The sequence below is a fragment of the Coregonus clupeaformis genome, chromosome 4, assembly GCF_020615455.1.
Source record: "Coregonus clupeaformis isolate EN_2021a chromosome 4, ASM2061545v1, whole genome shotgun sequence".
In the NCBI taxonomy this organism is placed as follows: Eukaryota; Metazoa; Chordata; class Actinopteri; order Salmoniformes; family Salmonidae; genus Coregonus; species Coregonus clupeaformis.
Window position 1 is genome coordinate 5,393,017 of NC_059195.1, and position 25,326 is coordinate 5,418,342.

Here is a 25,326-nt window from a genome sequence, read left to right on the forward strand (position 1 = left end):
CTAAGGATCCATTTGGGATTGGGCATTAGACTGATAAACCAAACCCCACACCTCGCTCTTTCTCCACAGGACCATGAAGCCCCCCCTCGTAGTGTGGTGTTGGTGGGTCACTCCATGGGGGGAGTGGTGGCCCGAGCCCTCTTCACCCTGCCCCGCTTCAGCCCTCGCCTGGTCAGCCTCATCATCACCCAGGCCTCCCCTCATCAGGCCCCCATTCTGTCCCTCGACACACACCTACTGGGTATGGAGCATGTTTACCTTGATTTGGTTTAAGCAAATTATGTACCTGTTATAAAGTTATTATGAATTATTTATGTATCTCTACTAGGGCCTACAAAGTATAGTAACCTCCAGCACTCTGATCTGTCTGTATTAAACTCTTCTTCTCTCTCCTTCTCTGTGTGTGTAGAGTTCTACGCTGCTGTGAGACAGTGCTGGGTGGATCGGGCAGAGGACCTGCGCAACGTGACACTTCTCTCCGTGGGGGGTGGTTACCGTGACTACCAGGTGCGCTCCGGCCTCACGGCCCTGCCCTGCCCCCAGGACGACCCCAGCAAGCTGTCTCTGGTGGTAAGACTCAACTAAGTCAGTTACTCCTGCATACACATTTTACAGGTTTTATGTATGTGCATTTATCTTGTTGACGTTTTAGTCAAGTCGAGCCTTGTGAACTGCTATAGGCTCTGTAACTGTTCTATCACAAGCAAAAAAAGTAATCATTTTTAAATGTGCCTCAAAGCAAAATTAGTTAGCCACAGGCCAAATAACAATATAATTTTCATTGATCGGCCAGATACATTTAGGCCTAGATTCAATCTGTAGGGTGGAAGATCTGCGCTATAGCGCGATTTAAATCTAAAGGTAATTTTCCCATGAATGTGGAGGCTGCATTCATGGTAAACGCTGCATATGTCGGCTAATCGGAAATTACCTTTACATTTCAATCACGCTGTAACACGGATCTTCCGCGCCACGCATTGAATCTAGCCCTTAGACAGCCCCAAGTCCTTCAGCCTTGTATACAATTTCAAACTGATAGTGTTAATACACTTTTCTGTTTTTCGTTTATGAAGGCTACAGCTATTCCTAGGACCTGGGTGTCCACGGACCACCTGTCCATTGTTTGGTAAGTAGAGGAATTTGATTTTGCTTGGTTGATGTAATCTAAAGACCTTCGTACGTAAACATGTCATTTGTTTATTGTGTTTGTGTTCCAGGTGCAAAGAGCTGGTTCTGGCCACTGTGCGGGCTTTCTTTGACCTCATTGAACCTGAAATAGGACAGGTAGGTATCACACTGGCTCACTAAACTGGAAACCAGGGCCTCCATGACTGATCTCAAAAACATAGGATAGGGGATGGCAACATTTTGGATGCCATTTGGGCATTTGCTTCCAACTATCCAGTACTTTCACATCAGTGCATATGAAGGAAAGGAGACCGAGAGAAACCCTTTGTAGACTAAATGTACACCAGGATTGTGGCCGTATCCTCTTTTCCAACAAATCCTACAGTGTATAGCTTACTTTCCTAATTGATCTGAGTTTGATACGTGAAAGAATTAGTCTAGAATCTTGTCCAATCCCTATCAAGTCTTAGTGGCCGTGAAGAAAAGGAGGCCCTGTAAGAGAATTGGAACACTGCCTGTCTGTCTATTGAAGTTGGTAAGTATATCGATGTGCCTTTTTTACCAGTTTTCAGATGATCCAGAGAGGAGAATGGCTGTCCTGAACCATCACTTTATCAGACACCCTGTGCGTCTGCTGGGTGAGCAGCTAAAGATGCCCATCTCCCTCTCAGGTCAGCGAGTTAAAGTGCTAGGCCATTTCATCCTCTGGATGTCTGTCAGCCTGTCTGTCTGTGCCTGGCCTGTGTTTATTTTGGGGTGAGGACTGGACTGTGTGTTTGTGCGTGTGTTTTGTAGTAGCGCTGGACTGTGTGGGACTATATGTCACTTTTTAGGCTGTATGTCACTAGCAGTACGTGTGTGACCGTTCTCCTCCTCTTCCACACATTCTCCAGGATCTCCTGAAGCGTGGAGTGAGGTGAACACACTCCGTCTGGCATACAGTGCCCCCAAAGTAAGCCATTAAGCTGTATGTCACTTACAGTACATGTGTGTGTGATCGCTCTCCTCCTCTTCCACACATTCTCCAGGATCTCCTGAAGCGTGGAGTGAGGTGAACACACTCCGTCTGGCGTACAGTGCCCCCAAAGTACACCATTACGTCCTGGGCGAGGTCCATTTTGGTCCACAGACCCTTCACTTAGCTCCTATCACTTTGGTCTTCACAGACCTAAAAGGACCGGATAGTTGTAAACAATGCGATGATTGTGCCACCTAGTCTTCCATTGTGTCACCTAGCCTTCCAATAGGCTAAGTTGAGCTTCTGGGGTCGGTTGCTCCAGTTCGGCGTAATAAAATGGGTCTTAAATGCTAGGTTTGGGCGTAGCTACGTCTGACTTTGTGATCAGAATATACACCTGTTGCACCAACCAAAAATAAGACTAGTCATACCTAAGTCCGGGTTAAGCAATGCGCGTTCATGAAATTTGATGCTTCATCATAATGATGGTTGCTAGGCAGCGCACATTACTCGGCTGTTACCATCCTCGTGGCAGTTCCAAACTTTGCGATGCATGTTTTCTTAACCACAACTGGATGGATCAGTAAATAATTACTGTGGGAATTAATATCACTGAATGATGGAACTATTAGAATAAAGTAGGCTAATGCCATTGAAGACATGTATGAAATTGTTGCTTCCTGAAACTCCCAAAGTCATCCAACCATTTTAAATAATTGAAAGCGATAGCCGCGTGTGGTCAACTATAATTTCAGCAACGGTTAGATTGAGACAAGCGTGGGGACTCGTCTTGATGAATCAATCAATGTCAGATTTTAGTTTTCACTAAATCTCTGTTTGGATAGCCTATTTGGTTACAATTATGTTGGGAAAATGTTAGTGAGTGCTCATGATTATAATCTTTAGTCTAGTTTGCTGATCTAGGCTATTCGCACTGATAAGACTATTTTGCTAGCATGTTATATGTAGCCTAGTATAACAAGTGGATTGCTTTTCACTCGTTTAGTAGCCATTATCCTGACCAAAAGCCGTAGACTTGTTTGATAATCAGTCAATATGATTTTGTTTCACTGAATCTCTCTGTAGGCTAGTAATATTTGGTTATTTGATCTCTGGCTGGACAAATAAGTGGAGGTGGTAGCTCATCTATTAGTTTGCTGATCTATTACTGATCAGACACATTTAGCTCGCTATAATGTAGCATTAATCAAGTGTATTATTTTGCTATTGACTTGCGCATAGGCAACTCCAAAAAGCCTGCGGAGGTTGTGAAAGTATGAACACGAGACTCGCATACATACTTTTGAAAATGTAGATTACTATTATTTTCTATGGGTATCATGCTGAAGATGGTCCCAATTTAACACCCTACGGTTGCTCCCTACTAGGTGGTGCAATGGGTGGTGTAATGGGTATACTTTGTAGGTTTGGTGTAAAGCGCATTTTAGGTAGGATTTAGAGTTGCGACCAACTGGTGCAACCGGCCCCTGGCCCCAGATGGAGCTGGGTCTTGATAGACCATAACATCATTTAGAGATCTGTGCCTTCTGAAAATATGACTGAGTTATTATTCCTTTGCTCTGCAGGATGGACAAGCCAAGTATTTCCTGTTTGCCCTCTCCAGTCGCAGGAAAGCCTACAGCCACTTCTACTGTCGCAGCAACAACATGGTGAGACTAAGATGGCAGCTCTGCTGCTTTTAAGGCATTCATACCAGTATACAATATGTGCTCTTGTGATAACACAGTTTATGGATCCCGCTTCTGCCACCATGAGTAAAACTTATCAAATGATGAAGTCCGCAAGTTAAGAACACAGTTTATGAACACACATCTTTTTATGTATAAGGTGAATCTTGCGAGCATAATACTATGTAATTTGTGAGACTACCGAGCCAATGTTTTCAGTCCCCTGATCTCCAACAGGAAATGACTAGCTGGGTTTATGGTTGCACACAGATGAAGGGATCCATGTGGTGAGTACTGGCAATGTCAGACATGCACTCTTTCCCCCTGTTTTGTCTTCTTTATCTCTGCTTCAGCTTTTATTGCTTGCTCTTTCTGACATTTGACAGACCATTCTTTTCCTCTTTCTCGCTCTCTATCCATGCTCCTTCTCTTCATCTTTTCTCCTTCCGTCGCTGTCTCTGACTGTACTCTCCTTCCCCCAGTGTGCAGGCAGTGGATCTGTCTTTGGGAACAGAGCTTCTCCCAGCTTACAAGGTAAGCATTCACTTCTCATATTTACACAATCTCAACATATTATGGGTTAGTCAGTTCTTTGAACCACTTTTGCTTCATGTTTTCTGTGTTGATGTACTGTCTGTATGTCTGCTTTTTCTCTGTTTTTGATTTGTTTCTTGTTTTTTATTAATTGTAATTTTCTCTGTAAAGTGTGTTGAGTCTTGTGAAATGCACTTCAAATATATTGTGACTTGACTTTACACTGCACTCAAACAGTGTAGACCAAAACAAAATAAATAATATATAAGTGTAAATAATAAATAAGTATTTCCCTCTCCTCCCAGGTTCTGACTCTGAGGCTCAGAGTGCTGTCCTCTGTCTCTCACCTCGTTGTGGCTGCCTCTAACCTCAACGGTAGACAGGTACATTGTGTGCACCCATTTAACCCAAAGCAATGTTTCATTCCTAAATACCACTTTCAATTTAAATACCACTTTCAATTTTGTTAGCACTTTATATATATATATATATATATATATATTCACCGCTCAAAAAAATAAAGGGAACAATTAAACAACACATCCTAGATCTGAATGAATGAAATAATCTTATTAAATACTTTTTTCTTTACATAGTTGAATGTGCTGACAACAAAATCACACAAAAATTATCAATGGAAATCAAATGTATCAACCCATGGAGGTTTGGATTTGGAGTCACACTCAAAATTAAAGTGGAAAACCACACTACAGGCTGATCCAACTTTTATGTAATGTCCTTAAAACAAGTCAAAATGAGGCTCAGTAGTGTGTTTGGCCTCCACGTGCCTGTATGACCTCCCTACAACGCCTGGGCATGCTCCTGATGAGGTGGCGGATGGTCTCCTGAGGGATCTCCTCCCAGACCTGGACTAAAGCATCCACCAACTCCTGGACAGTCTGTGGTGCAACGTGGCGTTGGTGGATGGAGCGAGACATGATGTCCCAGATGTGCTCAATTGGATTCAGGTCTGGGGAACGGGCGGGCCAGTCCATAGCATCAATGCCTTCCTCTTGCAGGAACTGCTGACACACTCAAGCCACATGAGGTCTAGCATTGTCTTGCATTAGGAGGAACCCAGGGCCAACCGCACCAGCATATGGTCTCACAAGGGGTCTGAGGATCTCATCTCGGTACCTAATGGCAGTCAGGCTACCTCTGGCGAGCACATGGAGGGCTGTGCGGCCCCCCAAAGAAATGCCACCCCACACCATGACTGACCCACCGCCAAACCGGTCATGCTGGAGGATGTTGCAGGCAGCAGAACGTTCTCCACGGCGTCTCCAGATTCTGTCACGTCTGTCACATGTGCTCAGTGTGAACCTGCTTTCATCTGTGAAGAGCACAAGGGCGCCAGTGGCGAATTTGCCAATCTTGGTGTTCTCTGGCAAATGCCAAACATCCTGCACGGTGTTGGGCTGTAAGCACAACCCCCACCTGTGGACGTCGGGCCCTCATACCTCCCTCATGGAGTCTGTTTCTGACCATTTGAGCAGACACATGCACATTTGTGGCCTGCTGGAGGTCATTTTGCAGGGCTCTGGCAGTGCTCCTCCTGCTCCTCCTTGCACAAAGGCGGAGGTAGCGGTCCTGCTGCTGGGTTGTTGCCCTCCTACGGCCTCCTCCACGTCTCCTGATGTACTGGCCTGTCTCCTGGTAGCGCCTCCATGCTCTGGACACTACGCAGACAGACACAGCAAACCTTCTTGCCACAGCTCGCATTGATGTGCCATCCTGGATGAGCTGCACTACATGAGCCACTTGTGTGGGTTGTAGACTCTGTCTCATGCTACCACTAGAGTGAAAGCACCACCAGCATTCAAAATTGACCAAAACATCAGCCAGGAAGCATAGGAACTGAGAAGTGGTCTGTGGTCACCACCTGCAGAACCATTCCTTTATTGGGGGTGTCTTGGTAATTGCCTATAATTTCCACCTGTTGTCTATTCCATTTGCACAACAACATGTGAAATGTATTGTCAATCAGTGTTGCTTCCTAAGTGGACAGTTTGATTTCACAGAAGTGTGATTGACTTGGAGTTACATTGTGTTGTTTAAGTGTTCCCTTTATTTTTTTGAGCAGTGTATATACAGTGGGGAGAACAAGTATTTGATACACTGCCGATTTTGCAGGTTTTCCTACTTACAAAGCATGTAGAGGTCTGTAATTTTTATCATAGGTACACTTCAACTGTGAGATACGGAATCTAAAACAAAAATCCAGAAAATCACATTGTATGATTTTTAAGTAATTAATTTGCATTTTATTGCATGACATAAGTATTTGATACATCAGAAAAGCAGAACTTAATATTTGGTACAGAAACCTTTGTTTGCAATTACAGAGATCATACGTTTCCTGTAGGTCTTGACCAGGTTTGCACACACTGCAGCAGGGATTTTGGCCCACTCCTCCGTACAGACCTTCTCCAGATCCTTCAGGTTTCGGGGCTGTCGCTGGGCAATACGGACTTTCAGCTCCCTCCAAAGATTTTTTATTGGGTTCAGGTCTGGAGACTGGCTAGGCCACTCCAGGACCTTGAGATGCTTCTTACGGAGCCACTCCTTAGTTGCCCTGGCTGTGTGTTTCGAGTCGTTGTCATGCTTGAAGACCCAGCCACGACCCATCTTCAATGCTCTTACTGAGGGAAGGAGGTTAATGGCCAAGATCTCGCGATACATGGCCCCATCCATCCTCCCCTCAATACGGTGCAGTCGTCCTGTCCTCTTTGCAGAAAAGCATCCCAAAAGAATGATGTTTCCACCTCCATGCTTCACGGTTGGGATGGTGTTCTTGGGGTTGTACTCATCCTTCTTCTTCCTCCAAACACGGCGAGTGGAGTTTAGACCAAAAAACTATATTTTTGTCTGATCAGACCACATGACCTTCTCCCATTCCTCCTCTGGATCATCCAGATGGTCATTGGCAAACTTCAGACGGGCCTGGACATGCGCTGGCTTGAGCAGGGGGACCTTGCGTGCGCTGCAGGATTTTAATCCATGACGGCGTAGTGTGTTACTAATGGTTGTCTTTGAGACTGTGGTCCCAGCTCTCTTCAGGTCATTGACCAGGTCCTGCCGTGTAGTTCTGGGCTGATCCCTCACCTTCCTCATGATCATTGATGCCCCACAAGGTGAGATCTTGCATGGAGCCCCAGACCGAGGGTGATTGACCGTCATCTTGAACTTCTTCCATTTTCTAATAATTGCGCCAACAGTTGTTGCCTTCTCACCAAGCTGCTTGCCTATTGTCCTGTAGCCCATCCCAGCCTTGTGCAGGTCTACAATTGTATCCCTGATGTCCTTACACAGCTCTCTGGTCTTGGCCATTGTGGAGAGGTTGGAGTCTGTTTGATTGAGTGTGTGGACAAGTGTCTTTTATACAGGTAACGAGTTCAAACAGGTGCAGTTAATAGAGGTAATGAGTGGAGAACAGGAGGGCTTCTTAAAGAAAAACTAACAGGTCTGTGAGAGTCGGAATTCTTACTGGTTGGTAGGTGATCAAATACTTATGTCATGCAATAAAATGCAAATTAATTACTTAAAAATCATACAATGTGATTTTCTGGATTTTTGTTTTAGATTCCATCTCTCACAGTTGAAGTGTACCTATGATAAAAATTACAGACCTCTACATGCTTTGTAAGTAGGAAAACCTGCAAAATCGGCAGTGTATCAAATACTTGTTCTCCCCACTGTATACTGTGTGTGTTTATATAGAGATTTTTCTCAATGGTAGCGCCATCCATATGCATAGCACTGGTTAACAAATGGGAAGAGAGGTAGAGAAACTCTTGTAGTGCCATTCGTGTGTATCTCTTCTACTCTGTGTCCCACAGTTCACAGTGGAGTGTGAGTGGCAGAGACAGGAGTCTCAGACCATCTCTGTGCAAGTACCACACGTTCTGTCCTTTGGTGAGTCCACCTTTTCTCTAATTCCTCCCTGTAAAAAGTAAGTTTTGCATCTTTATCATCATTCTCTAAGTCTGGTGTGTCGGAAATATGTATTTTGGTCGGTTTATTTAGCAAGAACTAGTTTGTTAAGTGTACTGAATTTGTTGAGGGGTAGTATAGATTTGTATCCATCTGTTGATATTTCTTATTCGGTGGGCAACACTGGCTTCCTATGGTTTAACTCTGTGGGTCCTCTCTTGTTCAGGCATGACTGTTAGTGATGTCACTCTCAACTCCACCGGACTTCTGCACACCATTGAACTGCAGCATTTTCACCAGGTAAGCCTATCTGAATTATATGTTTATATAATAAGGTTGGTCAATTAATTATCCACTACTTGCAGTCAGTACATTCTATCAGGAGCCTGAACAACGACAACAACCTACATACAGTACTGGCAGAACAAGACAAAGATATTTGGTCTTAAAAAAAACGTATGCACTCACTAACTGTAAGTCGCTCTGGATAAGAGCGTCTGCTAAATGACTAAAATGTAAAAATGTAATACTTACTGACCTCTGTATCATCAGGTCTATCAGGCGTTCAGAATCTCAGTCGTAAGCCACTGCAAAGTAACCAAAGCAGGTAAGCAGAGGTCTACAGTTTTGCAGGAGCACATTTTTAGTAACTGATAGGATGCGTGTTTGTTTTTGACAGTAGTGTTTTGGTTGACAGCTGCTCTTAATCACCTCAATAAATTCCATAGTTGTTTTGCATTAGGCTCAGTGATGTCATTTTGGTATAGTGTATGATTTTGGTAATGGTTTAAAATGCAAACATACTAGTAATGTTGGATTTAGTGATGTCATTGTCTCTATGTATAGACAGACTGCCCAATGTCTACAGAATGAAGGTGCCATGGTTTAGGGAGGACTCAGTTACCACGTCCAGGTAAGAGCTTACCCCCTGTCCGTCCATCTATCTGTCTGTCTGTCCATTCCTATGGCATTTGGCTATTTTTATATTTAATATATTTACTGGTAACTCAATGGAAAACGTATTAAACTTAAACTTTTTATTTGGTCTATCCCTCTGCATGTCTCTTCAGTGTTCCCTCGGTAACAGAGATATCGGGCATGCTCCATACAAGTCGTCCTGACAACACCTCTGGTGTCCTGCTGCAGCTCCACACTGCCCCCAACTGCCAGTATAAGGTACTGCCCACAGAATTAGATAGGATACTTTTGTTAATGTGTGTTATCTCTACATGGTATTGCCCATTAGTGTGAGGCATTGGACCCCGATAAAGGCTTCATGCTGAAACAAGTGGTTTTTAAAGCAATTTTTATTGAACTTCCCATTTTCTCAAAAAATTGTCTCAATCTCCCTTTCTCATCCCTCCCAGGTATCTGTGAGAACATCATTTCCCAGAGTGCTGGGACAGGTAAGACCCATACTCTCTACCCTCAGCTCTCAACCTTTCATACAGAGTTACTAGTGTAGTAGTAGTCCAGGGTCATTTAGCTTTGTGTTTAACAGAGGAAAATGTGCTTAATTCAAACACACCAATATTACTAATTGGCTAACTAACAAAGGGCTGGATTCAATCCGTATTTCAATCAAGCTATAACGCGGATCTCCCGCGATACGGATTGAATCCAGCCCTTACTTTCTTCCCTGCTGTCCTTCCAGGTTCTGAGGTTCTGTGGGCCCGTGTTGCCTGTGTACACGGCTGTAGCGCTCCTACTGGCCTGTGGGGGGCAGATGTCCTCTGTGGTGAGGACGGGGCACCCCCTACAGATGAGCCAGGCCGTGGCCAGAGCCCTGCAGCCCCACAAGGTGGACCTACCCGTCTACCTGCTGCATCTGCTGCTCAGGTAGAACTATTATTCATACACAAATGCATGTGCACTCACACACTGTGAAAGACCACTCGTATTACATCAAACCACACAAAGTCCCTCCTTCCTCCATCCCTTTATTTGTATCCAGGTGTAACTGGTTCCGGGATAGTTGGTCCACTCATCTCCCACCCTTAGACGCTCTCCCTGCCACCTCCCCAGATGGTACGACACAGGAGGGGGTGCCCCCAAATGAAGACTGGCCACGCCTCCTGTCCCCCCTGCTGTATGTTTTGGGAGCGGCTGTGGCTTTCTGGGGCAGCGCGCTGCTCCGACTCTCTCTACAGCTGCTCTCGTTGTTATTAGCCCCCCTGCACAGGTAATGCCCCGCCCCCTCATGAATTATATTTAACTAAATTGAATGCAATTGGAATTCGGTGAATCTAGTATGCGTGTGTGTGTGTGTGTGTGTGTGTGTGTGTGTGTGTGTGTGTGTGTGTTTTAATACATTTAATTGAATTATAATGAGTTTTTTAGCATTTTATTAAGATCCCCATTAGCAGCTGCCAAAGTAACCGCTACTCTTCCTGGGGACCAAAAACAACACATCACAACAAAACGATAATCTACATCAGGGCTATTCAACTATATTCTTACAGGGGCCATATTTGAAAAAGGTTATTTACAGCGGGGCCAGAAATCTTCTACATGGGATTACACTTCCTAAAACCGGTATCAAAAACAATGCACAAACACAATTATAATCTTATAAAGCACTTTTATCAAAGTTAAATATTGCTAAAAGTTAATTTGATTTGTTTTAAGATTAGCCTAATTCAGTGCATCAAATTATTTAAATAATAGAACACATTTGTACTTATAACACAGTTGACCTACATCACATTAATTCATTTCTACTTTCCTGTCCGTTTTACATACAGTGCCTTGACTCTTTCCACATTTTGTTTATACAAAGTGGGATTAAAATGGATTTAATTGTAATTTTTGGTCAACGATCTACACAAAATACTCTAATGTCAAAGTGGAAGAAAAATTCTAACGTTTATAAAACATTGATGAAAAATAAAACCCTAATGTATCTTGATTAGATAAGTATTCACCCCCCTGAGACAATACATGTTATAAATCACCTTTGGCAGCAATGACAGCTGTGTTTTTTTGGGGTAAGTCTCTAAGAGCTTTTGCACACCTGGATTGTACAATATTTGCACATTATTCTTTTAAAGATTCTTCAAGCTCTGTCAAGTTGGTTGGTGATCATTGCTAGAAACCCATTTTCAAGTCTTGCCATAGATTTAAGCTGATTTAAGTCAACTAACTAGGCCACTCAGGAACATTCAGCGTCGTCTTGGTAAGCAACTCCAGTGTAGATTTGGCCTCGTGTTTTAGGTTATTTTCCTGCTGACAGGTGAATTAATCTCCCAGTGTCTGATGGAAAGCAGACTGAACCAGGTTTTCCTCTAGGATTTTGCCTGCGTTTAGCTTTCTTGCATTTCTTTTTATGCTAAAACAAACTCCCTAGTCCTTGCCGATGACAAGCATACCCATAACATGATGCAGCCACCTCCATGCTTGAAAAAGTGGTACTCAGTGATGTGTTGTATTGGATTTGCCCCAAACATATTGCTTTGTATTTAGGACAAAACGTTAATTTCATTGGCAAATTTTTTGCATTATTACCTAAGTGCCTTGTTGCCAACAGGATGCATGTTTTGGAATATTTTTATTCTGTACAGGCTTCCTTCTTTTCACTGTAATTTAGGTTAGCATTGTGAAGTAACTACAATGTTATTGATCATCCTCAGTTTTCTCATATCACAACCATTAAACTCTGTAACTCTTTTAAAATCACCATCGGCCTCATGGTGAAATCCCTGAGCAGTTTCCTTCCTCTCTGGCAACTGAGTTAGTTAGGACGCCTGTATCTTTGTAGGGACTGGGTGTAGTGATACATCATCCGAAGCCTAATTAATAACTTCACCATGCTCAAAGACATATTCAGCGTCTGCTTTTTTTATTTTTACACGTCTACCAATCGGTGCCCTAATTTGCGAGGCATTGAAAAACCTCCCTGGTCCTTGTGGTTGAATCTGTGCTTGAAATTCACTACTCGATTGAGAGACCTTATAGATACAGTGCATTCGGAAAGTATTCAGACCCCTTAACTTTTTCCACATTTTGTTACGTTACAGCCTTATTATAAAATAGGTTTAACAAATATTTAAAAAACATATAATGACAAAGCCAAAACAGTTATTTTTGTGTAATTTTTGCAAATTGATTACAAATTAAAAACTGATACTTTATTTACATAAGTATTCAGACCCTTTGTTATGAGACTTGAAATTGAGCTCAGGTGCATCCTGTTTCCATTGATCATCCTTGAGATATTTCTACAACTTGGAGTCCACCTGTGTAAATTCAATTGATTGGACATGATTTGGAAAGGCACACACCTGTCTATATAAGATCCCACAGTTGACAGTGCATGTCAGGGCAAAAGCCATGAGGTCGAAGGAATTGTCCGTAGAGCTCCGAGACAGGATTGTGTCGAGGCACAGATCTAGGGAAGAGTACCAAAAAATGTCTGCAGCATTGAAGGTCCCCAAGAACACAGTGGCCTCCATCATTCTTAAATGGAAGAAGTTTGGAACCCCCAAGACTCTTCCTAGAGCTGGCCGCCCGGCCAAACTGAGCTATCGGGGGAGAAGGGCCTTGGTCAGGGAGGTGACCAAGAAACAGATGGTCACTCTGACAGAGCTCAAGAGTTCCTCTGTGGAGATGGTTGTCCTTCTGGAAGGTTCTCCCATCTCTGCAGCACTCCACCAATCATTCCTTTATGGTAGAGTGGCCAGACGGAAGCCACTCCTCAGAAAAAGGCACATGACAGCCCGCTTGGAGATTGCCAAAAGGCACCCAAAGACTCTCAGACCATGAGAAACAAGATTCTCTGGTCTGATGAAACCAAGATTGAACTCTTTGGCCTGAATGCCAAGCGTCACATCTGGAGGAAACCTGGCACCATCCCTACGGTGAAGCATGGTGGTGGCAGCATCATGCTGTGGGGATGTTTTTCAATGGCAGGGAGACTAGTCAGGATCGAGGGAAAGATGAACGGAGCAAAGTACAAAGATCCTTGATGAAAACCTGCAACAGAGCGCTCAGAACCTCAGACTGGGGCGAAGGTTCACCTTCCAACAGGACAATGACCCTAAGTACACAGCCAAGACAACGCAGGAGTGGCTTCAGGACAAGTCTCTGAATGTCCTTGAATGGCCCAGCCAGAGCCCAGACTTGAACCCGATCGAACATCTCTGGAGAGACCTGAAAATAGCTGTGCAGCGACGCTCCCCATCCAACCTGACAGAGCTTGAGAGGATCTGCAGAGAAGAATGGAAGAAACTCCCCAAATACAGGTGTGCCAAGCTTGTAGCGTCATACCCAAGAAGACTCAAGGCTGTAATCGCTGCCAAAGGTGCTTCAACAAAGTACTGAGTAAAGGGTCTTGAAAACTTATGTGATATTTCCGTTTTTAATTTGTAATGAATTTGCAAACGTTTCTAAAAATCTGTTTTTGCTTTGTGATGGGGTAAAACAATTTAATCAATTTTAGAATAAGGCTGTAACGTAACAATGTGGAAAAAGTCAAGGGGTCTGAATACTTTACAAATGCACTGTGTGTTGGCTTTCTTGTGGCGGCAATTGCGGAAAAAAGCAACTACAGTATCTCCTCCCTAAGCTCACATAAGCTGCTCTCTTGAGAGCATTATTACCCATGCTTAGCCACCAAACCCTTTGTAAAAGTAGACTACGAAACAAGCAATGTTGCAGGCTAGATGTTGATCGGATAAAGTTTGATAGCCATAACTGAGTCCATGGTGTTTCTTAAGTCCCCACTGAGTTAAGCGCAAAGCACGCTCTGGTGTATCAGGCAGTGTAGGGATCTCATCTGCTATGAAAGCGACAATAGGCAGGCAGACAGACCCTGTACCCCTGTTAGCAGCTCTGATTGGCTGTAACTGGTATGATGGGTGATATTGATTGACAGCACTTAATGGACAGGACTACAGCAAACAGATTCTCACATTGGAGAATATTGAACGAGGGATCCTTTTGGCACTAAACATCAGATTTTTGCAGATCTTTTTTTGCTTATTTTTCTTATTCATGTTCAGAATTGATCAAAGGGCCATTCTAAATTGATAAACGGGCCAGTTATGGCGTGCGGGCCACTAGCTGAATAGCCCTGGTCTACATCATAAATAAGGCAAAACATCACACAAGACATTGTGCCCTATACAAATTCACACTGCACCACCATTACAAATGTACAATTTTACACACACACACACACACACACACACACACACACAATAATATTGTATTGTTGTTTGTGTGTGTCTTCACAGTCCGCGTTGTGCCGCGAGGTGTTATCTGTTTTTTAAATCTGATTTTACTGCTAGTTTGGGTTACCTGAAGTGGAGTCATTGCTCTATGTAGTACTGTGCGTTTCCCAGCCTCTGTTCTGTCCTTAGAAACTGTGAAGAGCCTCCAAGTTGCATGTTTTGTCGGCTATGTATTGGTGTCTGAGCTGTATGTTAGCAGTTTGAACAGACAGTTCAGTGCTTTCTCTCACAAAGACGAGTAGTGATGCAGTCAATCTCTACTTTCGACCAGGAGAGATTTGACATTAGCCCTCCGTGTAATTTGCCTATGTCCTTCTTTGCAGCACTTGACCATATAACTGGGTAGTAGTCCAGGTGTGATAAAACTACGGTCTTGTAGGACTTGTTTTGTTGATTGTGAAAGCAGAGCAGCGCTTTATCACGGACAGACCTCTCTCCATCTTAGCAACCATTGCATCATTATGTTTTGACTATGTCAGTTTACAATTTAGTGTTAAACCAAGCAGATTAGTCTCCTCAACTTGCTCAATTGCCACATTATTTATTACAAGATTTAGATGAGGTTTAGGGTTTTTAGATATACAGTGGGGGAAAAATGTATTTAGTCAGCCACCAATTGTGTAAGTTCTCCCACTTTAAAAAGATGAGAGAGGCCTGTAATTTTCATCATAGGTACACGTCAACTATGACAGACAAATTGAGATTTTTTTTCTCCAGAAAATCACATTGTAGGATTATTAATGAATTTATTTGCAAATTATGGAGGAAAATAAGTATTTGGTCACCTACAAACAAGCAAGATTTCTGGCTCTCACAGACCTGTAACTTCTTCTTTAAGAGGCTCCTCTGTCCTCCACTCGTAACCTGTATTAATGGCACCTGTTTGAACTTGTTATCAGTATAAAAGACACCTGTCCACAACCTCAAACAGTCACACTCCAAACTCCACTATGGCCAAGACCAAAGAGCTGTCAAAGGACACCAGAAACAAAATTGTAGACCTGCACCAGGCTGGGAAGACTGAATCTGCAATAGGTAAGCAGCTTGGTTTGAAGAAATCAACTGTGGGAGCAATTATTAGGAAATGGAAGACATACAAGACCACTGATAATCTCCCTCGATCTGGGGCTCCACGCAAGATCTCACCCCGTGGGGTCAACATGATCACAAGAACGGTGAGCAAAAATCCCAGAACCACACGGGGGGACCTAGTGAATGACCTGCAGAGAGCTGGGACCAAAGTAACAAAGCTTACCATCAGTAACACACTACGCCGCCAGGGACTCAAATCCTGCAGTGCAAGATGTGTCCCCCTGCTTAAGCCAGTACATGTCCAGGCCCGTCTGAAGTTTGCTAGAGTGCATTTGGATGATCCAGAAGAGGATCGGGAGAATGTCATATGGTCAGATGAAACCAAAATATAACTTTTTGGTAAAAACTCAACTCGTCGTGTTTGAAGGACAAAGAATGCTGAGTTGCATCCAAAGAACACCATACCTACTGTGAAGCATGGGGGTGGAAACATCATGCTTTGGGGCTGTTTTTCTGCAAAGGGACCAGGACGATTGATCCGTGGAAAGGAAAGAATGAATGGGGCCATGTATTGTGAGATTTTGAGTGAAAACCTCCTTCCATCAGCAAGGGCATTGAAGATGAAACGTGGCTGGGTCTTTCAGCATGACAATGATCCCAAACACACCGCCCGGGCAACGAAGGAGTGGCTTCGTAAGAAGCATTTCAAGGTCCTGGAGTGGCCTATCCAGTCTCCAGATCTCAACCCCATAGAAAATCTTTGGAGGGAGTTGAAAGTCCGTGTTGCCCAGCGACAGCCCCAAAACATCACTGCTCTAGAGGAGATCTGCATGGAGGAATGGGCCAAAATACCAGCAACAGTGTGTGAAAACCTTGTGAAGACATACAGAAAACGTTTGACCTGTGTCATTGCCAACAAAGGGTATATAACAAAGTATTGAGAAACTTTTGTTATTGACCAAATACTTGTTTTCCACCATAATTTGCAAATAAATTCATTAAAAATCCTACAATGTGATTTTCTGGATGTTTTTTCTCATTTTGTCTGTCATAGTTGACGTGTACCTATGATGAAAATTACAGGCCTCTCTCATCTTTTTAAGTGGGAGAACTTGCACAATTGGTGGCTGACTAAATACTTTTTTCCCCCACTGTATTTAGGACTAGCTTATTGCTAGCCACCCATTCTAAAACTGACTGCAGCTCTTTAATGGTTGCAGTGATTTCACTTGCTGTGGTAGCTGATGTGTATAATGTCGAGTCATAAGCGTACATAGACACACAGGCTTTACTCATTGCTAGTGGCAAGTCATTAGTAAAAATTGAAAACAGTAAAGGACCAAGACTGCTGCCTTGAGGTATACCACACTCTACCTGGTTTACGTTAGAGGCTTCCATTAAAGAAAACCCTCTGTGTTCTGTTAGATAGGGAACTGTCAATCCATGATATAGCAGAGGATGTAAAGCCATAACACATACGTTTTTTTCAGCAGCAGATTATGATCGATAATGTCAAAGCTGCACTGAAGTGTAACGAAACAGCTCCCAAAATCTTCTTATTATCAATTTTTTTCAGCCAATCATCAGTAATTTGTGTCAGTGCCGTACTTGAGTGCCTTTCCCTATAAGCGTGCTGAAAGTCTGTTGTTAATTTGTTTACTGTGAAATAGCATTCATGCCTAAATTTGCTAATCTTGCCAATGTAAAGTCATTAAAGTAGTGGGCAATATCAGAGGGTTTAGTGATGAATAAGCCTTCTGCTTCAATGAAGGATGGAGTTGAGTATGCCTTTTTTGTCAAAAATGTAATTGAAGGTACTCCAAAGGTTTTTACCATTATCCTTTATATCATTCATCTTTGTTTTGTAGTACAGTTTATTATTTTTGTTTAGTTTCGTCACATGACTTCTCAATTCACAGTACGTTTGCCCATCGGCTGTGCAGCCAGACTTATTTGCAGTTCCTTTTGCCTCGACCCTCTCAACCATAGTTTTTCAATTCCTCCTCAATCCACAGGGATGTAGCAGTTTTTTTAATAGTCAGTTATTATTATAATTTTTATTTATTTTTGTATTTTACCCCCTTTTTCGATCTTGTCTCATCGCTGCAACTCCCCAACGGACTCGGGAGAGACAAAGGTAAAGTCATGCGTCCTCCGAAACATGACCCGCCTAACCGCGCTCCTTAACACCCGGAAGCCAGCCGCACAAATGTGCCCGCAGGCACCCAACCCGCCACAAGGAGTCACTAGAGCGCGATGAGCCAAGTAAAGCCCCTCCAGCCAAACCCTCCCCTAACCCGGACAATGCTGGGCCAATTGTGTGCCGTCCTATGGGACTCCCGGCCACGGCCGGTGTGGCACAGCCCTGGAATGAACCCTGGTCTGTAGTAACGCCTCTAGCACTGCCTTAGACCGCTGCGCCACTCGGGAGGCCCAACAGTCAGTTTCTAAATGGGTGCATGCTTATCAGAAACTGGAAGAAGCACTTTCATAAATGCGTCAAGTGCGGCGTCTGGTTGCTCCTCATAACAGACCAGCAAATATTCTTTACATCATTTGGTCCTCTGTAGCTCAGCTGGTAGAGCACGGCGCTTGTAACGCCAAGGTAGTGGGTTCGATCCCCTGGACCACCCATACACAAAAATGTATGCACGCATGACTGTAAGTCGCTTTGGATAAAAGCGTCTGCTAAATGGCATATTATTATTACTATTATTATATCTTCAACATGGGAATCTATACAAAACCTCTTGTACAGTGGCTTGCGAAAGTATTCACCCCCCTTGGCATTTTTCCTATTTTGTTGCCTTACAACCTGGAATTAAAATGGATTTTTGTGGGGTTTGTATCATTTGATTTACACAACATGCCTGCCACTTGCAAGATGCAAAATATTTTTTATTGTGAATCAAACAAGAAATAAGACAAAAAAAACAGAACTTGAGCGTGCATAACTACCCCCCCCGAAACATTTAAATGTTTCCCGTTAAACCACTCGAGTGTTGCTTTAGCAGTATGCTTAGGGTGATTGTCCTGCTGGAAGGTGAACCTCCGTCCCAGTCTCAAATCTCTGGAAGACTGAAACAGGTTTCCCTGAAGAATTTCCCTGTATTTACTGCCATCCATCATTCCTTCAATTCTGACCAGTTTCCCAGTGTCTGCCGATGGAAAAACATCCCCACAGCATGATGCTGCCACCACCATGCTTCACTGTAGGGATGGTGATGAGAGGTGTTGGGTTTGCGGCAGACATAGCGTTTTCCTTGATTGCCAAAAAGCTCAATTTTAGTCTCATCTGACCAGAGTACCTTCTTCCATATGTTTGTGGAGCCTCCCACATGCCTTTTGGCGAACACCAAACGTGTTTTCTTATTTTTTTTCTTTAAGCAATGGCTTTTTTCTGGCCACTCTTCCGTAAAGCCCAGCTCTGTGGAGTGTACGGCATAAAGTGGTCCTATGGACAGATACTCCAATCTCTACTGTGGAGCTTTGCAGCTCCTTCAGGGTTATCTTTGGTGTCTTTGTTGCCTATGAATAATGCCCTCCTTGCCTGGTCCGTGAGTTTTGGTGGGCGGCCCTCTTTTGGCAGGTTTGTTGTGGTGCCATATTCTTTCCATTTTTTTATAATGGATTTAATGGTTCTCCGTGGGATGTTCAAAGTTTCGGATATTGTTTTATAACCCAACCCTGATCTGTACTTCTCCACAACTTTGTCCCTGACCTGTTTGGAGAGCTCCTTGGTCTTCATGGTGCCGCTTGCTTGGTGGTGCCCCTTGCTTGGTGGTGTTGCAGACTCTGGGCCCTTTCAGAACAGGTGTATATATATTGAGATCATGTGACACTTAGATTGCACACAGGTGGACTTTATTTAACTAATTATGTGACTTCTGAAGGTAATTGGTTGCACCAGATCTTATTTAGGGGCTTCATAGCAAAGGGGGTGAATACATATGCACGCACCACTTTTCCGTTATTTATTTTTTAGAATTTTTTGCAACAAGTTATTTTTGTTCATTCCACTTCACCAATTTGGACTATTTTGTGTATGTCCATTACATGAAATCCAAATAAAAATCAATTTCAATTACAGGTTGTAATGCAACAAAATAGGAAAAACGCCAATGGGGATGAATACTTTTGCAAGGCACTGTATGATCTGTTATACACCATTTTAGGCCCAGCCTTTGGAACTTTTTTGTATTTTTTATATGGGCACTATATTTTGATCACTACATCCGACAAGTGTGGATACTGCTTTAGAACATATTTCTGCAGCATTAGTAAAGATGTTATCAATACACGTGGATGATTTTGTTCCTGTGCTGTTTGTAAATACCCTGGTAGGTTGACTGATGACCTGAACCAGATTTCAGGCACTGGTTACAGTTTTGAAGATTCTTCGTGAGTGTACAGCTTGATGAAAACCATTCAATATTTACACTGAGTGTACAAAACATTAGGAACACCTTCCTATTATTGAGTTGCATCCCCTTTTGCCCTCAGAACAGCCTCAATTCGTTGGCACATTTACATTTACATTTACGTCATTTAGCAGACGCTCTTATCCAGAGCGACTTACAAATTGGTGCATTCACCTTATTGTAAGTCGGATAACCACTTTACAATTATCGGATAACCACTTTACACTGCAACCTGATCTCATAGTTTCAAGTCGGGATTTGACATAATGTGGAAGAAAGTTGAATTCTTGACCCATTTATTCCGCATGGTTACAGGGTTAATTCTGCATGGTTACAGGGTTTAAACAAAAACAACTCAAAGGGTTAAGTTTAGGTATTCATTCCGAGTGGTTAAGGTTAGGGCTATGGTTTGGGGAAAGCATAAAACAAAATCATAAAAAAAAAAAAACTATTTAGTATCATCAAGTACTTTCCCTGCTTGCTAGAGAATTGTGAACTGCTGTGGTGCAGTGGTCTAAGCAGCGTGCTCTGGCTCTCAGCGCCGTGAGTTTGATCTCAGTGCTGTCCAATAGTTTAAAAGAACAAATGTGACTGATTCACCTGGTCATGGAAAGAGGTGTTCCTAATATTTTGTACACTCAGTGTATGTCACCCAGAAAATATACCTCTGTTGACATCGCATACAGTGCCCCTCGACTTTATCCAAATTGTTTTGTTACAGCCCGAATTTTTTAATGGATTAAATTGAGATTATGTGTCACTGGCCTACCTACACACAATACCCCGTAATGTCAAAGTCGAATTATGTTTTTAGAAATGTTTACAAGTTAATAAAAAATGAAAAGCTTAAATGTCTTGAGTCAATAAGTATTCAACCCGTTTGTTATGGCAAGCCTAAATAAGTTCAGGAGTAAACATTTGCTTAACAAGTCACAATAAGTTGCGTGGACTCATTCTGTGTTCAATATTAGTGGTTAACACGATTTTTTTAATGACTACCTCATCTGTACCCCACACATACAATTATCTGTAAGGTCCCTCAGTCGAGCAGTGAATTTCAAACATAGTCAACCACAATGACCAGGGAGGTTTTCCAATGCCTCGCAAATAAGGGCGCTTATGGTAGATGGGTAAAAAAAAATAGAGGCAGACATCGAATATCCCTTTGAGCATGGTGAAGTTATTAATTAGACTTTGGATGGTGTATCAATACACCCAGTCACTACAAATAAACAGGCGTCCTTCCTAACTTAGTTGCCGGAGAGGAAGGAAACCGCTCAAAGATTTCACCATGAGGCCAATGGTGACTTTAAAACAGTTACAGAGTTTAATGGCTGTGATAGGAGAAAATGGAGGATGGATCAACATTGTAGTTACTCCACAATACTAACCTAAATTACAGAGTGAAAAGGAAGCCTGTACAGAATAAAAATATTCCTCACTACAGCCCCGGGTTCGATCCCAGGCTGTGTCATAGCCGGCCGTGACCGGGAGACCCATGAGGCGGCGCACAATTGGCCCAGCGTCGCCCGGGTTAGGGGAGGGTTTGGCCAGCCGGGATATCCTTGTCCCATCGCGCTCTATCGGCTCCTTGTGGCGGGCCGGGTGCCTGCAAGCTGACTTCAGTCGCCGGTTGTACAGTGTTTCCTCCGACACATTGGTGTGGATGGCATCCGGGTTAAGCAAGCAGTGTGTCAAGAAGCAGTGCAGCTTGGCAGGGTCGTGTTTCAGAGGATGCATGGCTCTCGACCTTCTCCTCTCCCGAGTCCTTACGGGAGTTGGAGCAATGGGACAAGACTGTAACTACCAATTGGATATCACGAAAAAGGGGTAAAAATAAAAAACAAAGAATAGGCACTTGGTGGTCTATAGCAAGTTGAATTGTGTGTGTGTGTGCACTCAGGCCCTCTGTGTCTCTGGACTGCGGCACCCTGCGTAGACGGACTCAGCTCCTCCTCATCCTGTGTCTGAGCGTGTTGGGTGGGGCTTCCTGTGGAGCCCTGTCAATCACAGCCACCTTCCTGCTCCATCTCTACCGAGTGAGTCTGGGGCCCCTGTTAAATACTTAGTCCTTGTTCTTTTTGGTTTCCCTGTGGTTTACTAATGTATGACTATGTTTCTGTCCAGGTTCTGAGGCTACAGATGACAGAGAGGTCTCTGAGTCATATGCTGAACCTGGTAAGATTCTGCATTTTTTCCCTCTCTAAAATCTTCATATATTAATTATCCTCACTACCCTTTCAGGCGCCTGAGAAACAGAGAGACCAAGACAACAGAACTTGCAACAAAGAGAAAAGCACTGGGGACAGTGAGGCCCTGAACAGCAAACCTAAAGAATGTAACGGCGCCCCCCTGCTGTCGGACTCAGTACTGCAGGATGTGAGAGATGATCTGCAGCTGCACCTCAGCCTGTCTGCTCTCCTCACTCTTCCAGTCATGCTCTGTGCGCCATCACTGATCCACTGGACCCGCAACCTCAGGTACTGGAGTGTGTTCGTGTGTAGCCCTTACCCTGTCGGCCATATATCCATCCTTTACTGTTCCCTAACTCTAGTGTGTGTGTGTCCGTGTGTAGGACTGTGTGATTTTTCTCCGTAGTCCCCTTAATTGCCTTTTCTCTTCTTTGCAGATATTCTGCTGCTCGATTGGATCCTGACCCTTGCTGGCCACACACCGTGCCTCTCCTCATGGCCTCTGTGCTGCTCATCAACTGTAACACACTCACTCTCAGCTACAGGTGCTTCTACTATACTGCTCAGTTTGTCACACACCTTTCTGTCCTCAGTCCTGTCCTTTCACCAGGTGTATACGTGTGTGTTTTAACTTGTATTACACGCTTGGATTTCAGTACAACCCTGCCTAGCACATCCCGCCTGCTGCTGCCTCTCTCTGTTGCCATGGTGACCTTCTCCCCACTCCATCTATACCGAGTAACCTACTTCCTGTCTGCAGCCCTGGTTCCACTGGCTGTTTCCTTTCTCTTCTGAGCTCTGCTGGTACCTGCGCTGGGCCTATCACTCAGCAGACTCACAGAACCGGGTCAGGCCCCCAAACTGGTCGAAGCTAGTCTGGCCTGGGGTTGAGCTCCCCTTTCAGGTCCTGGAGGTCCTATGCAGCAGAGCCATAGAAATACATAGTTTGTGAAACTGTCCACCATGATGGCTCCAAGCATTCCATTACAATAACATTTGCATTCCATTCTTAGGAGAATATAATTGTCATGGAGCTTTTAGTGCAAACATGGCTCCCATTGGAATTCCCAGTCTTAAACCATGTTTGCCTTACTCTGTATATGTATGGCTCTGCCTTCAAGGAGCATGACGCAATCACTCGAAAGACACTCCTGATACTAGTGGTTCTCAACAGGGTATTGCTCTCATTGTTTTACATATTGGTGATTTGTATTTCCTACAACTGTAATTTAATATATTTTAGTATAATTGTGGTAATGTGAGTATGATGGGATGTGTCTCAGTTTATTGGATGTCTGTTTATTAGACATGGACAAATGTTTGCCCATCCCCATTGACCCTAAACATTCTGGCCTGTCTTGTTGTTAACTTTGATCAAACCCACTATCATGAACTTAGCACAGTTGAATGCATTCAGTTGTACAACAGACTAGGTATCCCCCTTTCCTTTCCTTTACTCTGTCACTAGTAAGACATAAAATATGCATAAGTAAGCAGTCTTGAGCTGTCAAGTTTTGCAATAAGGGTTGCAAAACTACATGTAATTTACTATTTAACATTTTTCATGTTAAATTTTTTTTCTTCTATCTTTTACATATTATGAAAATTACCTAAAATCCTTAAGTGTCCAATAATCTGTTTAGTTTTCTTGTTCAATTTTGCAACCCTAGTTGCAATGACGTCATGCAGCTGTACGCAAGATGACTGTGGCTAACTCGCTTGCTTGGCTAGCTATTGTAACTGCACAGGACATGTTCCGTCATGCTAATGACAGTGTAAAGGTTTACAAGGGAGAATTAGCGTAAACTAACCGTCATTGCTTAGTCTGTGTATGAATTGTTTTCTCTTCTTTTGTTGCGGTAATCTCTCTCATAACACACCCACAACTGTTTCTACCTTCTGTTGCAATCATCCAGTTCAAAACGCAGGTGATTAGTTATTGAAAGTGGAGCTCTTAACTACATAAACAGTTCTTAGCCAAGTATGGTCATTATTATGTAGTATGTGGCCATGGCTATGAATGTTATTGGGTAGTCTCAATCTAAAGTGAAAGGGTCCTCACTACCTACCATATCATGAGGAAGGGATGACACTGCACACTTAACTTAATTCAGTTGTGCAATGTTGTAGGAAGGTTATACAGAGTTAGATGCTATTCCACATCATAGCACTAGGGGATAACGTGACGTTGTATCTACGTCGTAACATAACTATCTGAGCAGTTTTGCTACTGTATGCATCTCTTTGGACGGAGTCAAGGTCGACATCATCCATACTAGAGTATTTTAGATCTGATATTACCTTGCAAACGAATGTGACTTTGGCGTTCTATTGCAAGCTACTGTGTGTTACTCTTACTGACTAACAAAATGTCCTCCCATTTTGAAGAGCTAGCTTGAAAAGGAGGGCTATTTGGCTAGAAAATATTTGATTAATGTCGTTAAGTGGCCATGGCCACTATTATTCACTGGAAGAGTCTTTACTTACTTGGAAAACATCAGCACTTGGTATTTCCTCTACTGTTCCCTAATGTGTGTGTGTGTGTGTGTGTGTGTGTGTGTGTGTGTGTGTGTGTGTACACTTTTGATGCTCACCAGCACCCCTCATCACCAGCTGTGTTGGCAACCCTTGGTCAAAGCAGCTAGTGCCTTTCAGCCGATATGACCGTTCCCCTCCACGCATTCACTCCTATCTGCCTGTCAATCAAGACACTTTGAGTATAGGGCATAAGATTGTCACATAGACCAGCATCTCTGACATGTGACTCGTCTCAGCCTCGGTGGTCATCTGAGTGCAACAGCACAACCGTAGTGAGCATAACCTTTGCTTGTAGCTGTCTTAACACTTTCATTAGCAAGACAGACAGATGTCATAAACAAAGGTTACGGTGCCTTCAGAAAGTATTCATAACCCTTGACTTATTCCACATTTTGTTGTTAAAGCCTGAATTCAAAATTGATAAAATAATAATGTCCTTGCCCATCTACACACAATACCCCATAATGACAGTGAAAACATGTTTTTAGAAATGTTTGCAAATTTATTGAAAATGAAATACAGAAATATATCTCATTTACGTAAGTATTCACACCCATGATTCACTAATTTGTAGAAGCACCTTTGGCAGCGATTACAGCTGTGGGTCGTTCTGGGTAAGTCTCTAAGAGCTTTCCACACCTGGATTGTGCAACATTTACCCATTATTCTTTT

The 25,326-nt window shown here is 43.2% G+C and overlaps 1 protein-coding gene across 1 annotated transcript in view; it reads left to right on the forward strand.

The window, feature by feature from the left end:
• LOC121550615 (GPI inositol-deacylase-like) overlaps positions 1-25,057 on the forward strand; it is a 44,616-nt gene extending 19,559 nt beyond the window's left edge. The window contains exons 4-26 of the mRNA XM_041862947.2: positions 70-241; positions 410-570; positions 1,074-1,126; positions 1,218-1,284; positions 1,694-1,799; positions 2,022-2,080; positions 3,673-3,756; positions 4,012-4,061; positions 4,257-4,308; positions 4,614-4,691; positions 8,148-8,223; positions 8,468-8,541; positions 8,794-8,848; positions 9,088-9,154; positions 9,312-9,417; positions 9,609-9,647; positions 9,896-10,080; positions 10,196-10,423; positions 21,828-21,963; positions 22,052-22,102; positions 22,169-22,404; positions 22,554-22,661; positions 22,773-25,057. Coding sequence (XP_041718881.1) covers positions 70-241; positions 410-570; positions 1,074-1,126; positions 1,218-1,284; positions 1,694-1,799; positions 2,022-2,080; positions 3,673-3,756; positions 4,012-4,061; positions 4,257-4,308; positions 4,614-4,691; positions 8,148-8,223; positions 8,468-8,541; positions 8,794-8,848; positions 9,088-9,154; positions 9,312-9,417; positions 9,609-9,647; positions 9,896-10,080; positions 10,196-10,423; positions 21,828-21,963; positions 22,052-22,102; positions 22,169-22,404; positions 22,554-22,661; positions 22,773-22,911 — 2,382 coding nt within the window. The 3' untranslated portion in view covers positions 22,912-25,057. The remainder of the gene's footprint in view (positions 1-69; positions 242-409; positions 571-1,073; positions 1,127-1,217; positions 1,285-1,693; positions 1,800-2,021; positions 2,081-3,672; positions 3,757-4,011; positions 4,062-4,256; positions 4,309-4,613; positions 4,692-8,147; positions 8,224-8,467; positions 8,542-8,793; positions 8,849-9,087; positions 9,155-9,311; positions 9,418-9,608; positions 9,648-9,895; positions 10,081-10,195; positions 10,424-21,827; positions 21,964-22,051; positions 22,103-22,168; positions 22,405-22,553; positions 22,662-22,772) is intronic.
• Positions 25,058-25,326: the final 269 nt, after the last annotated feature.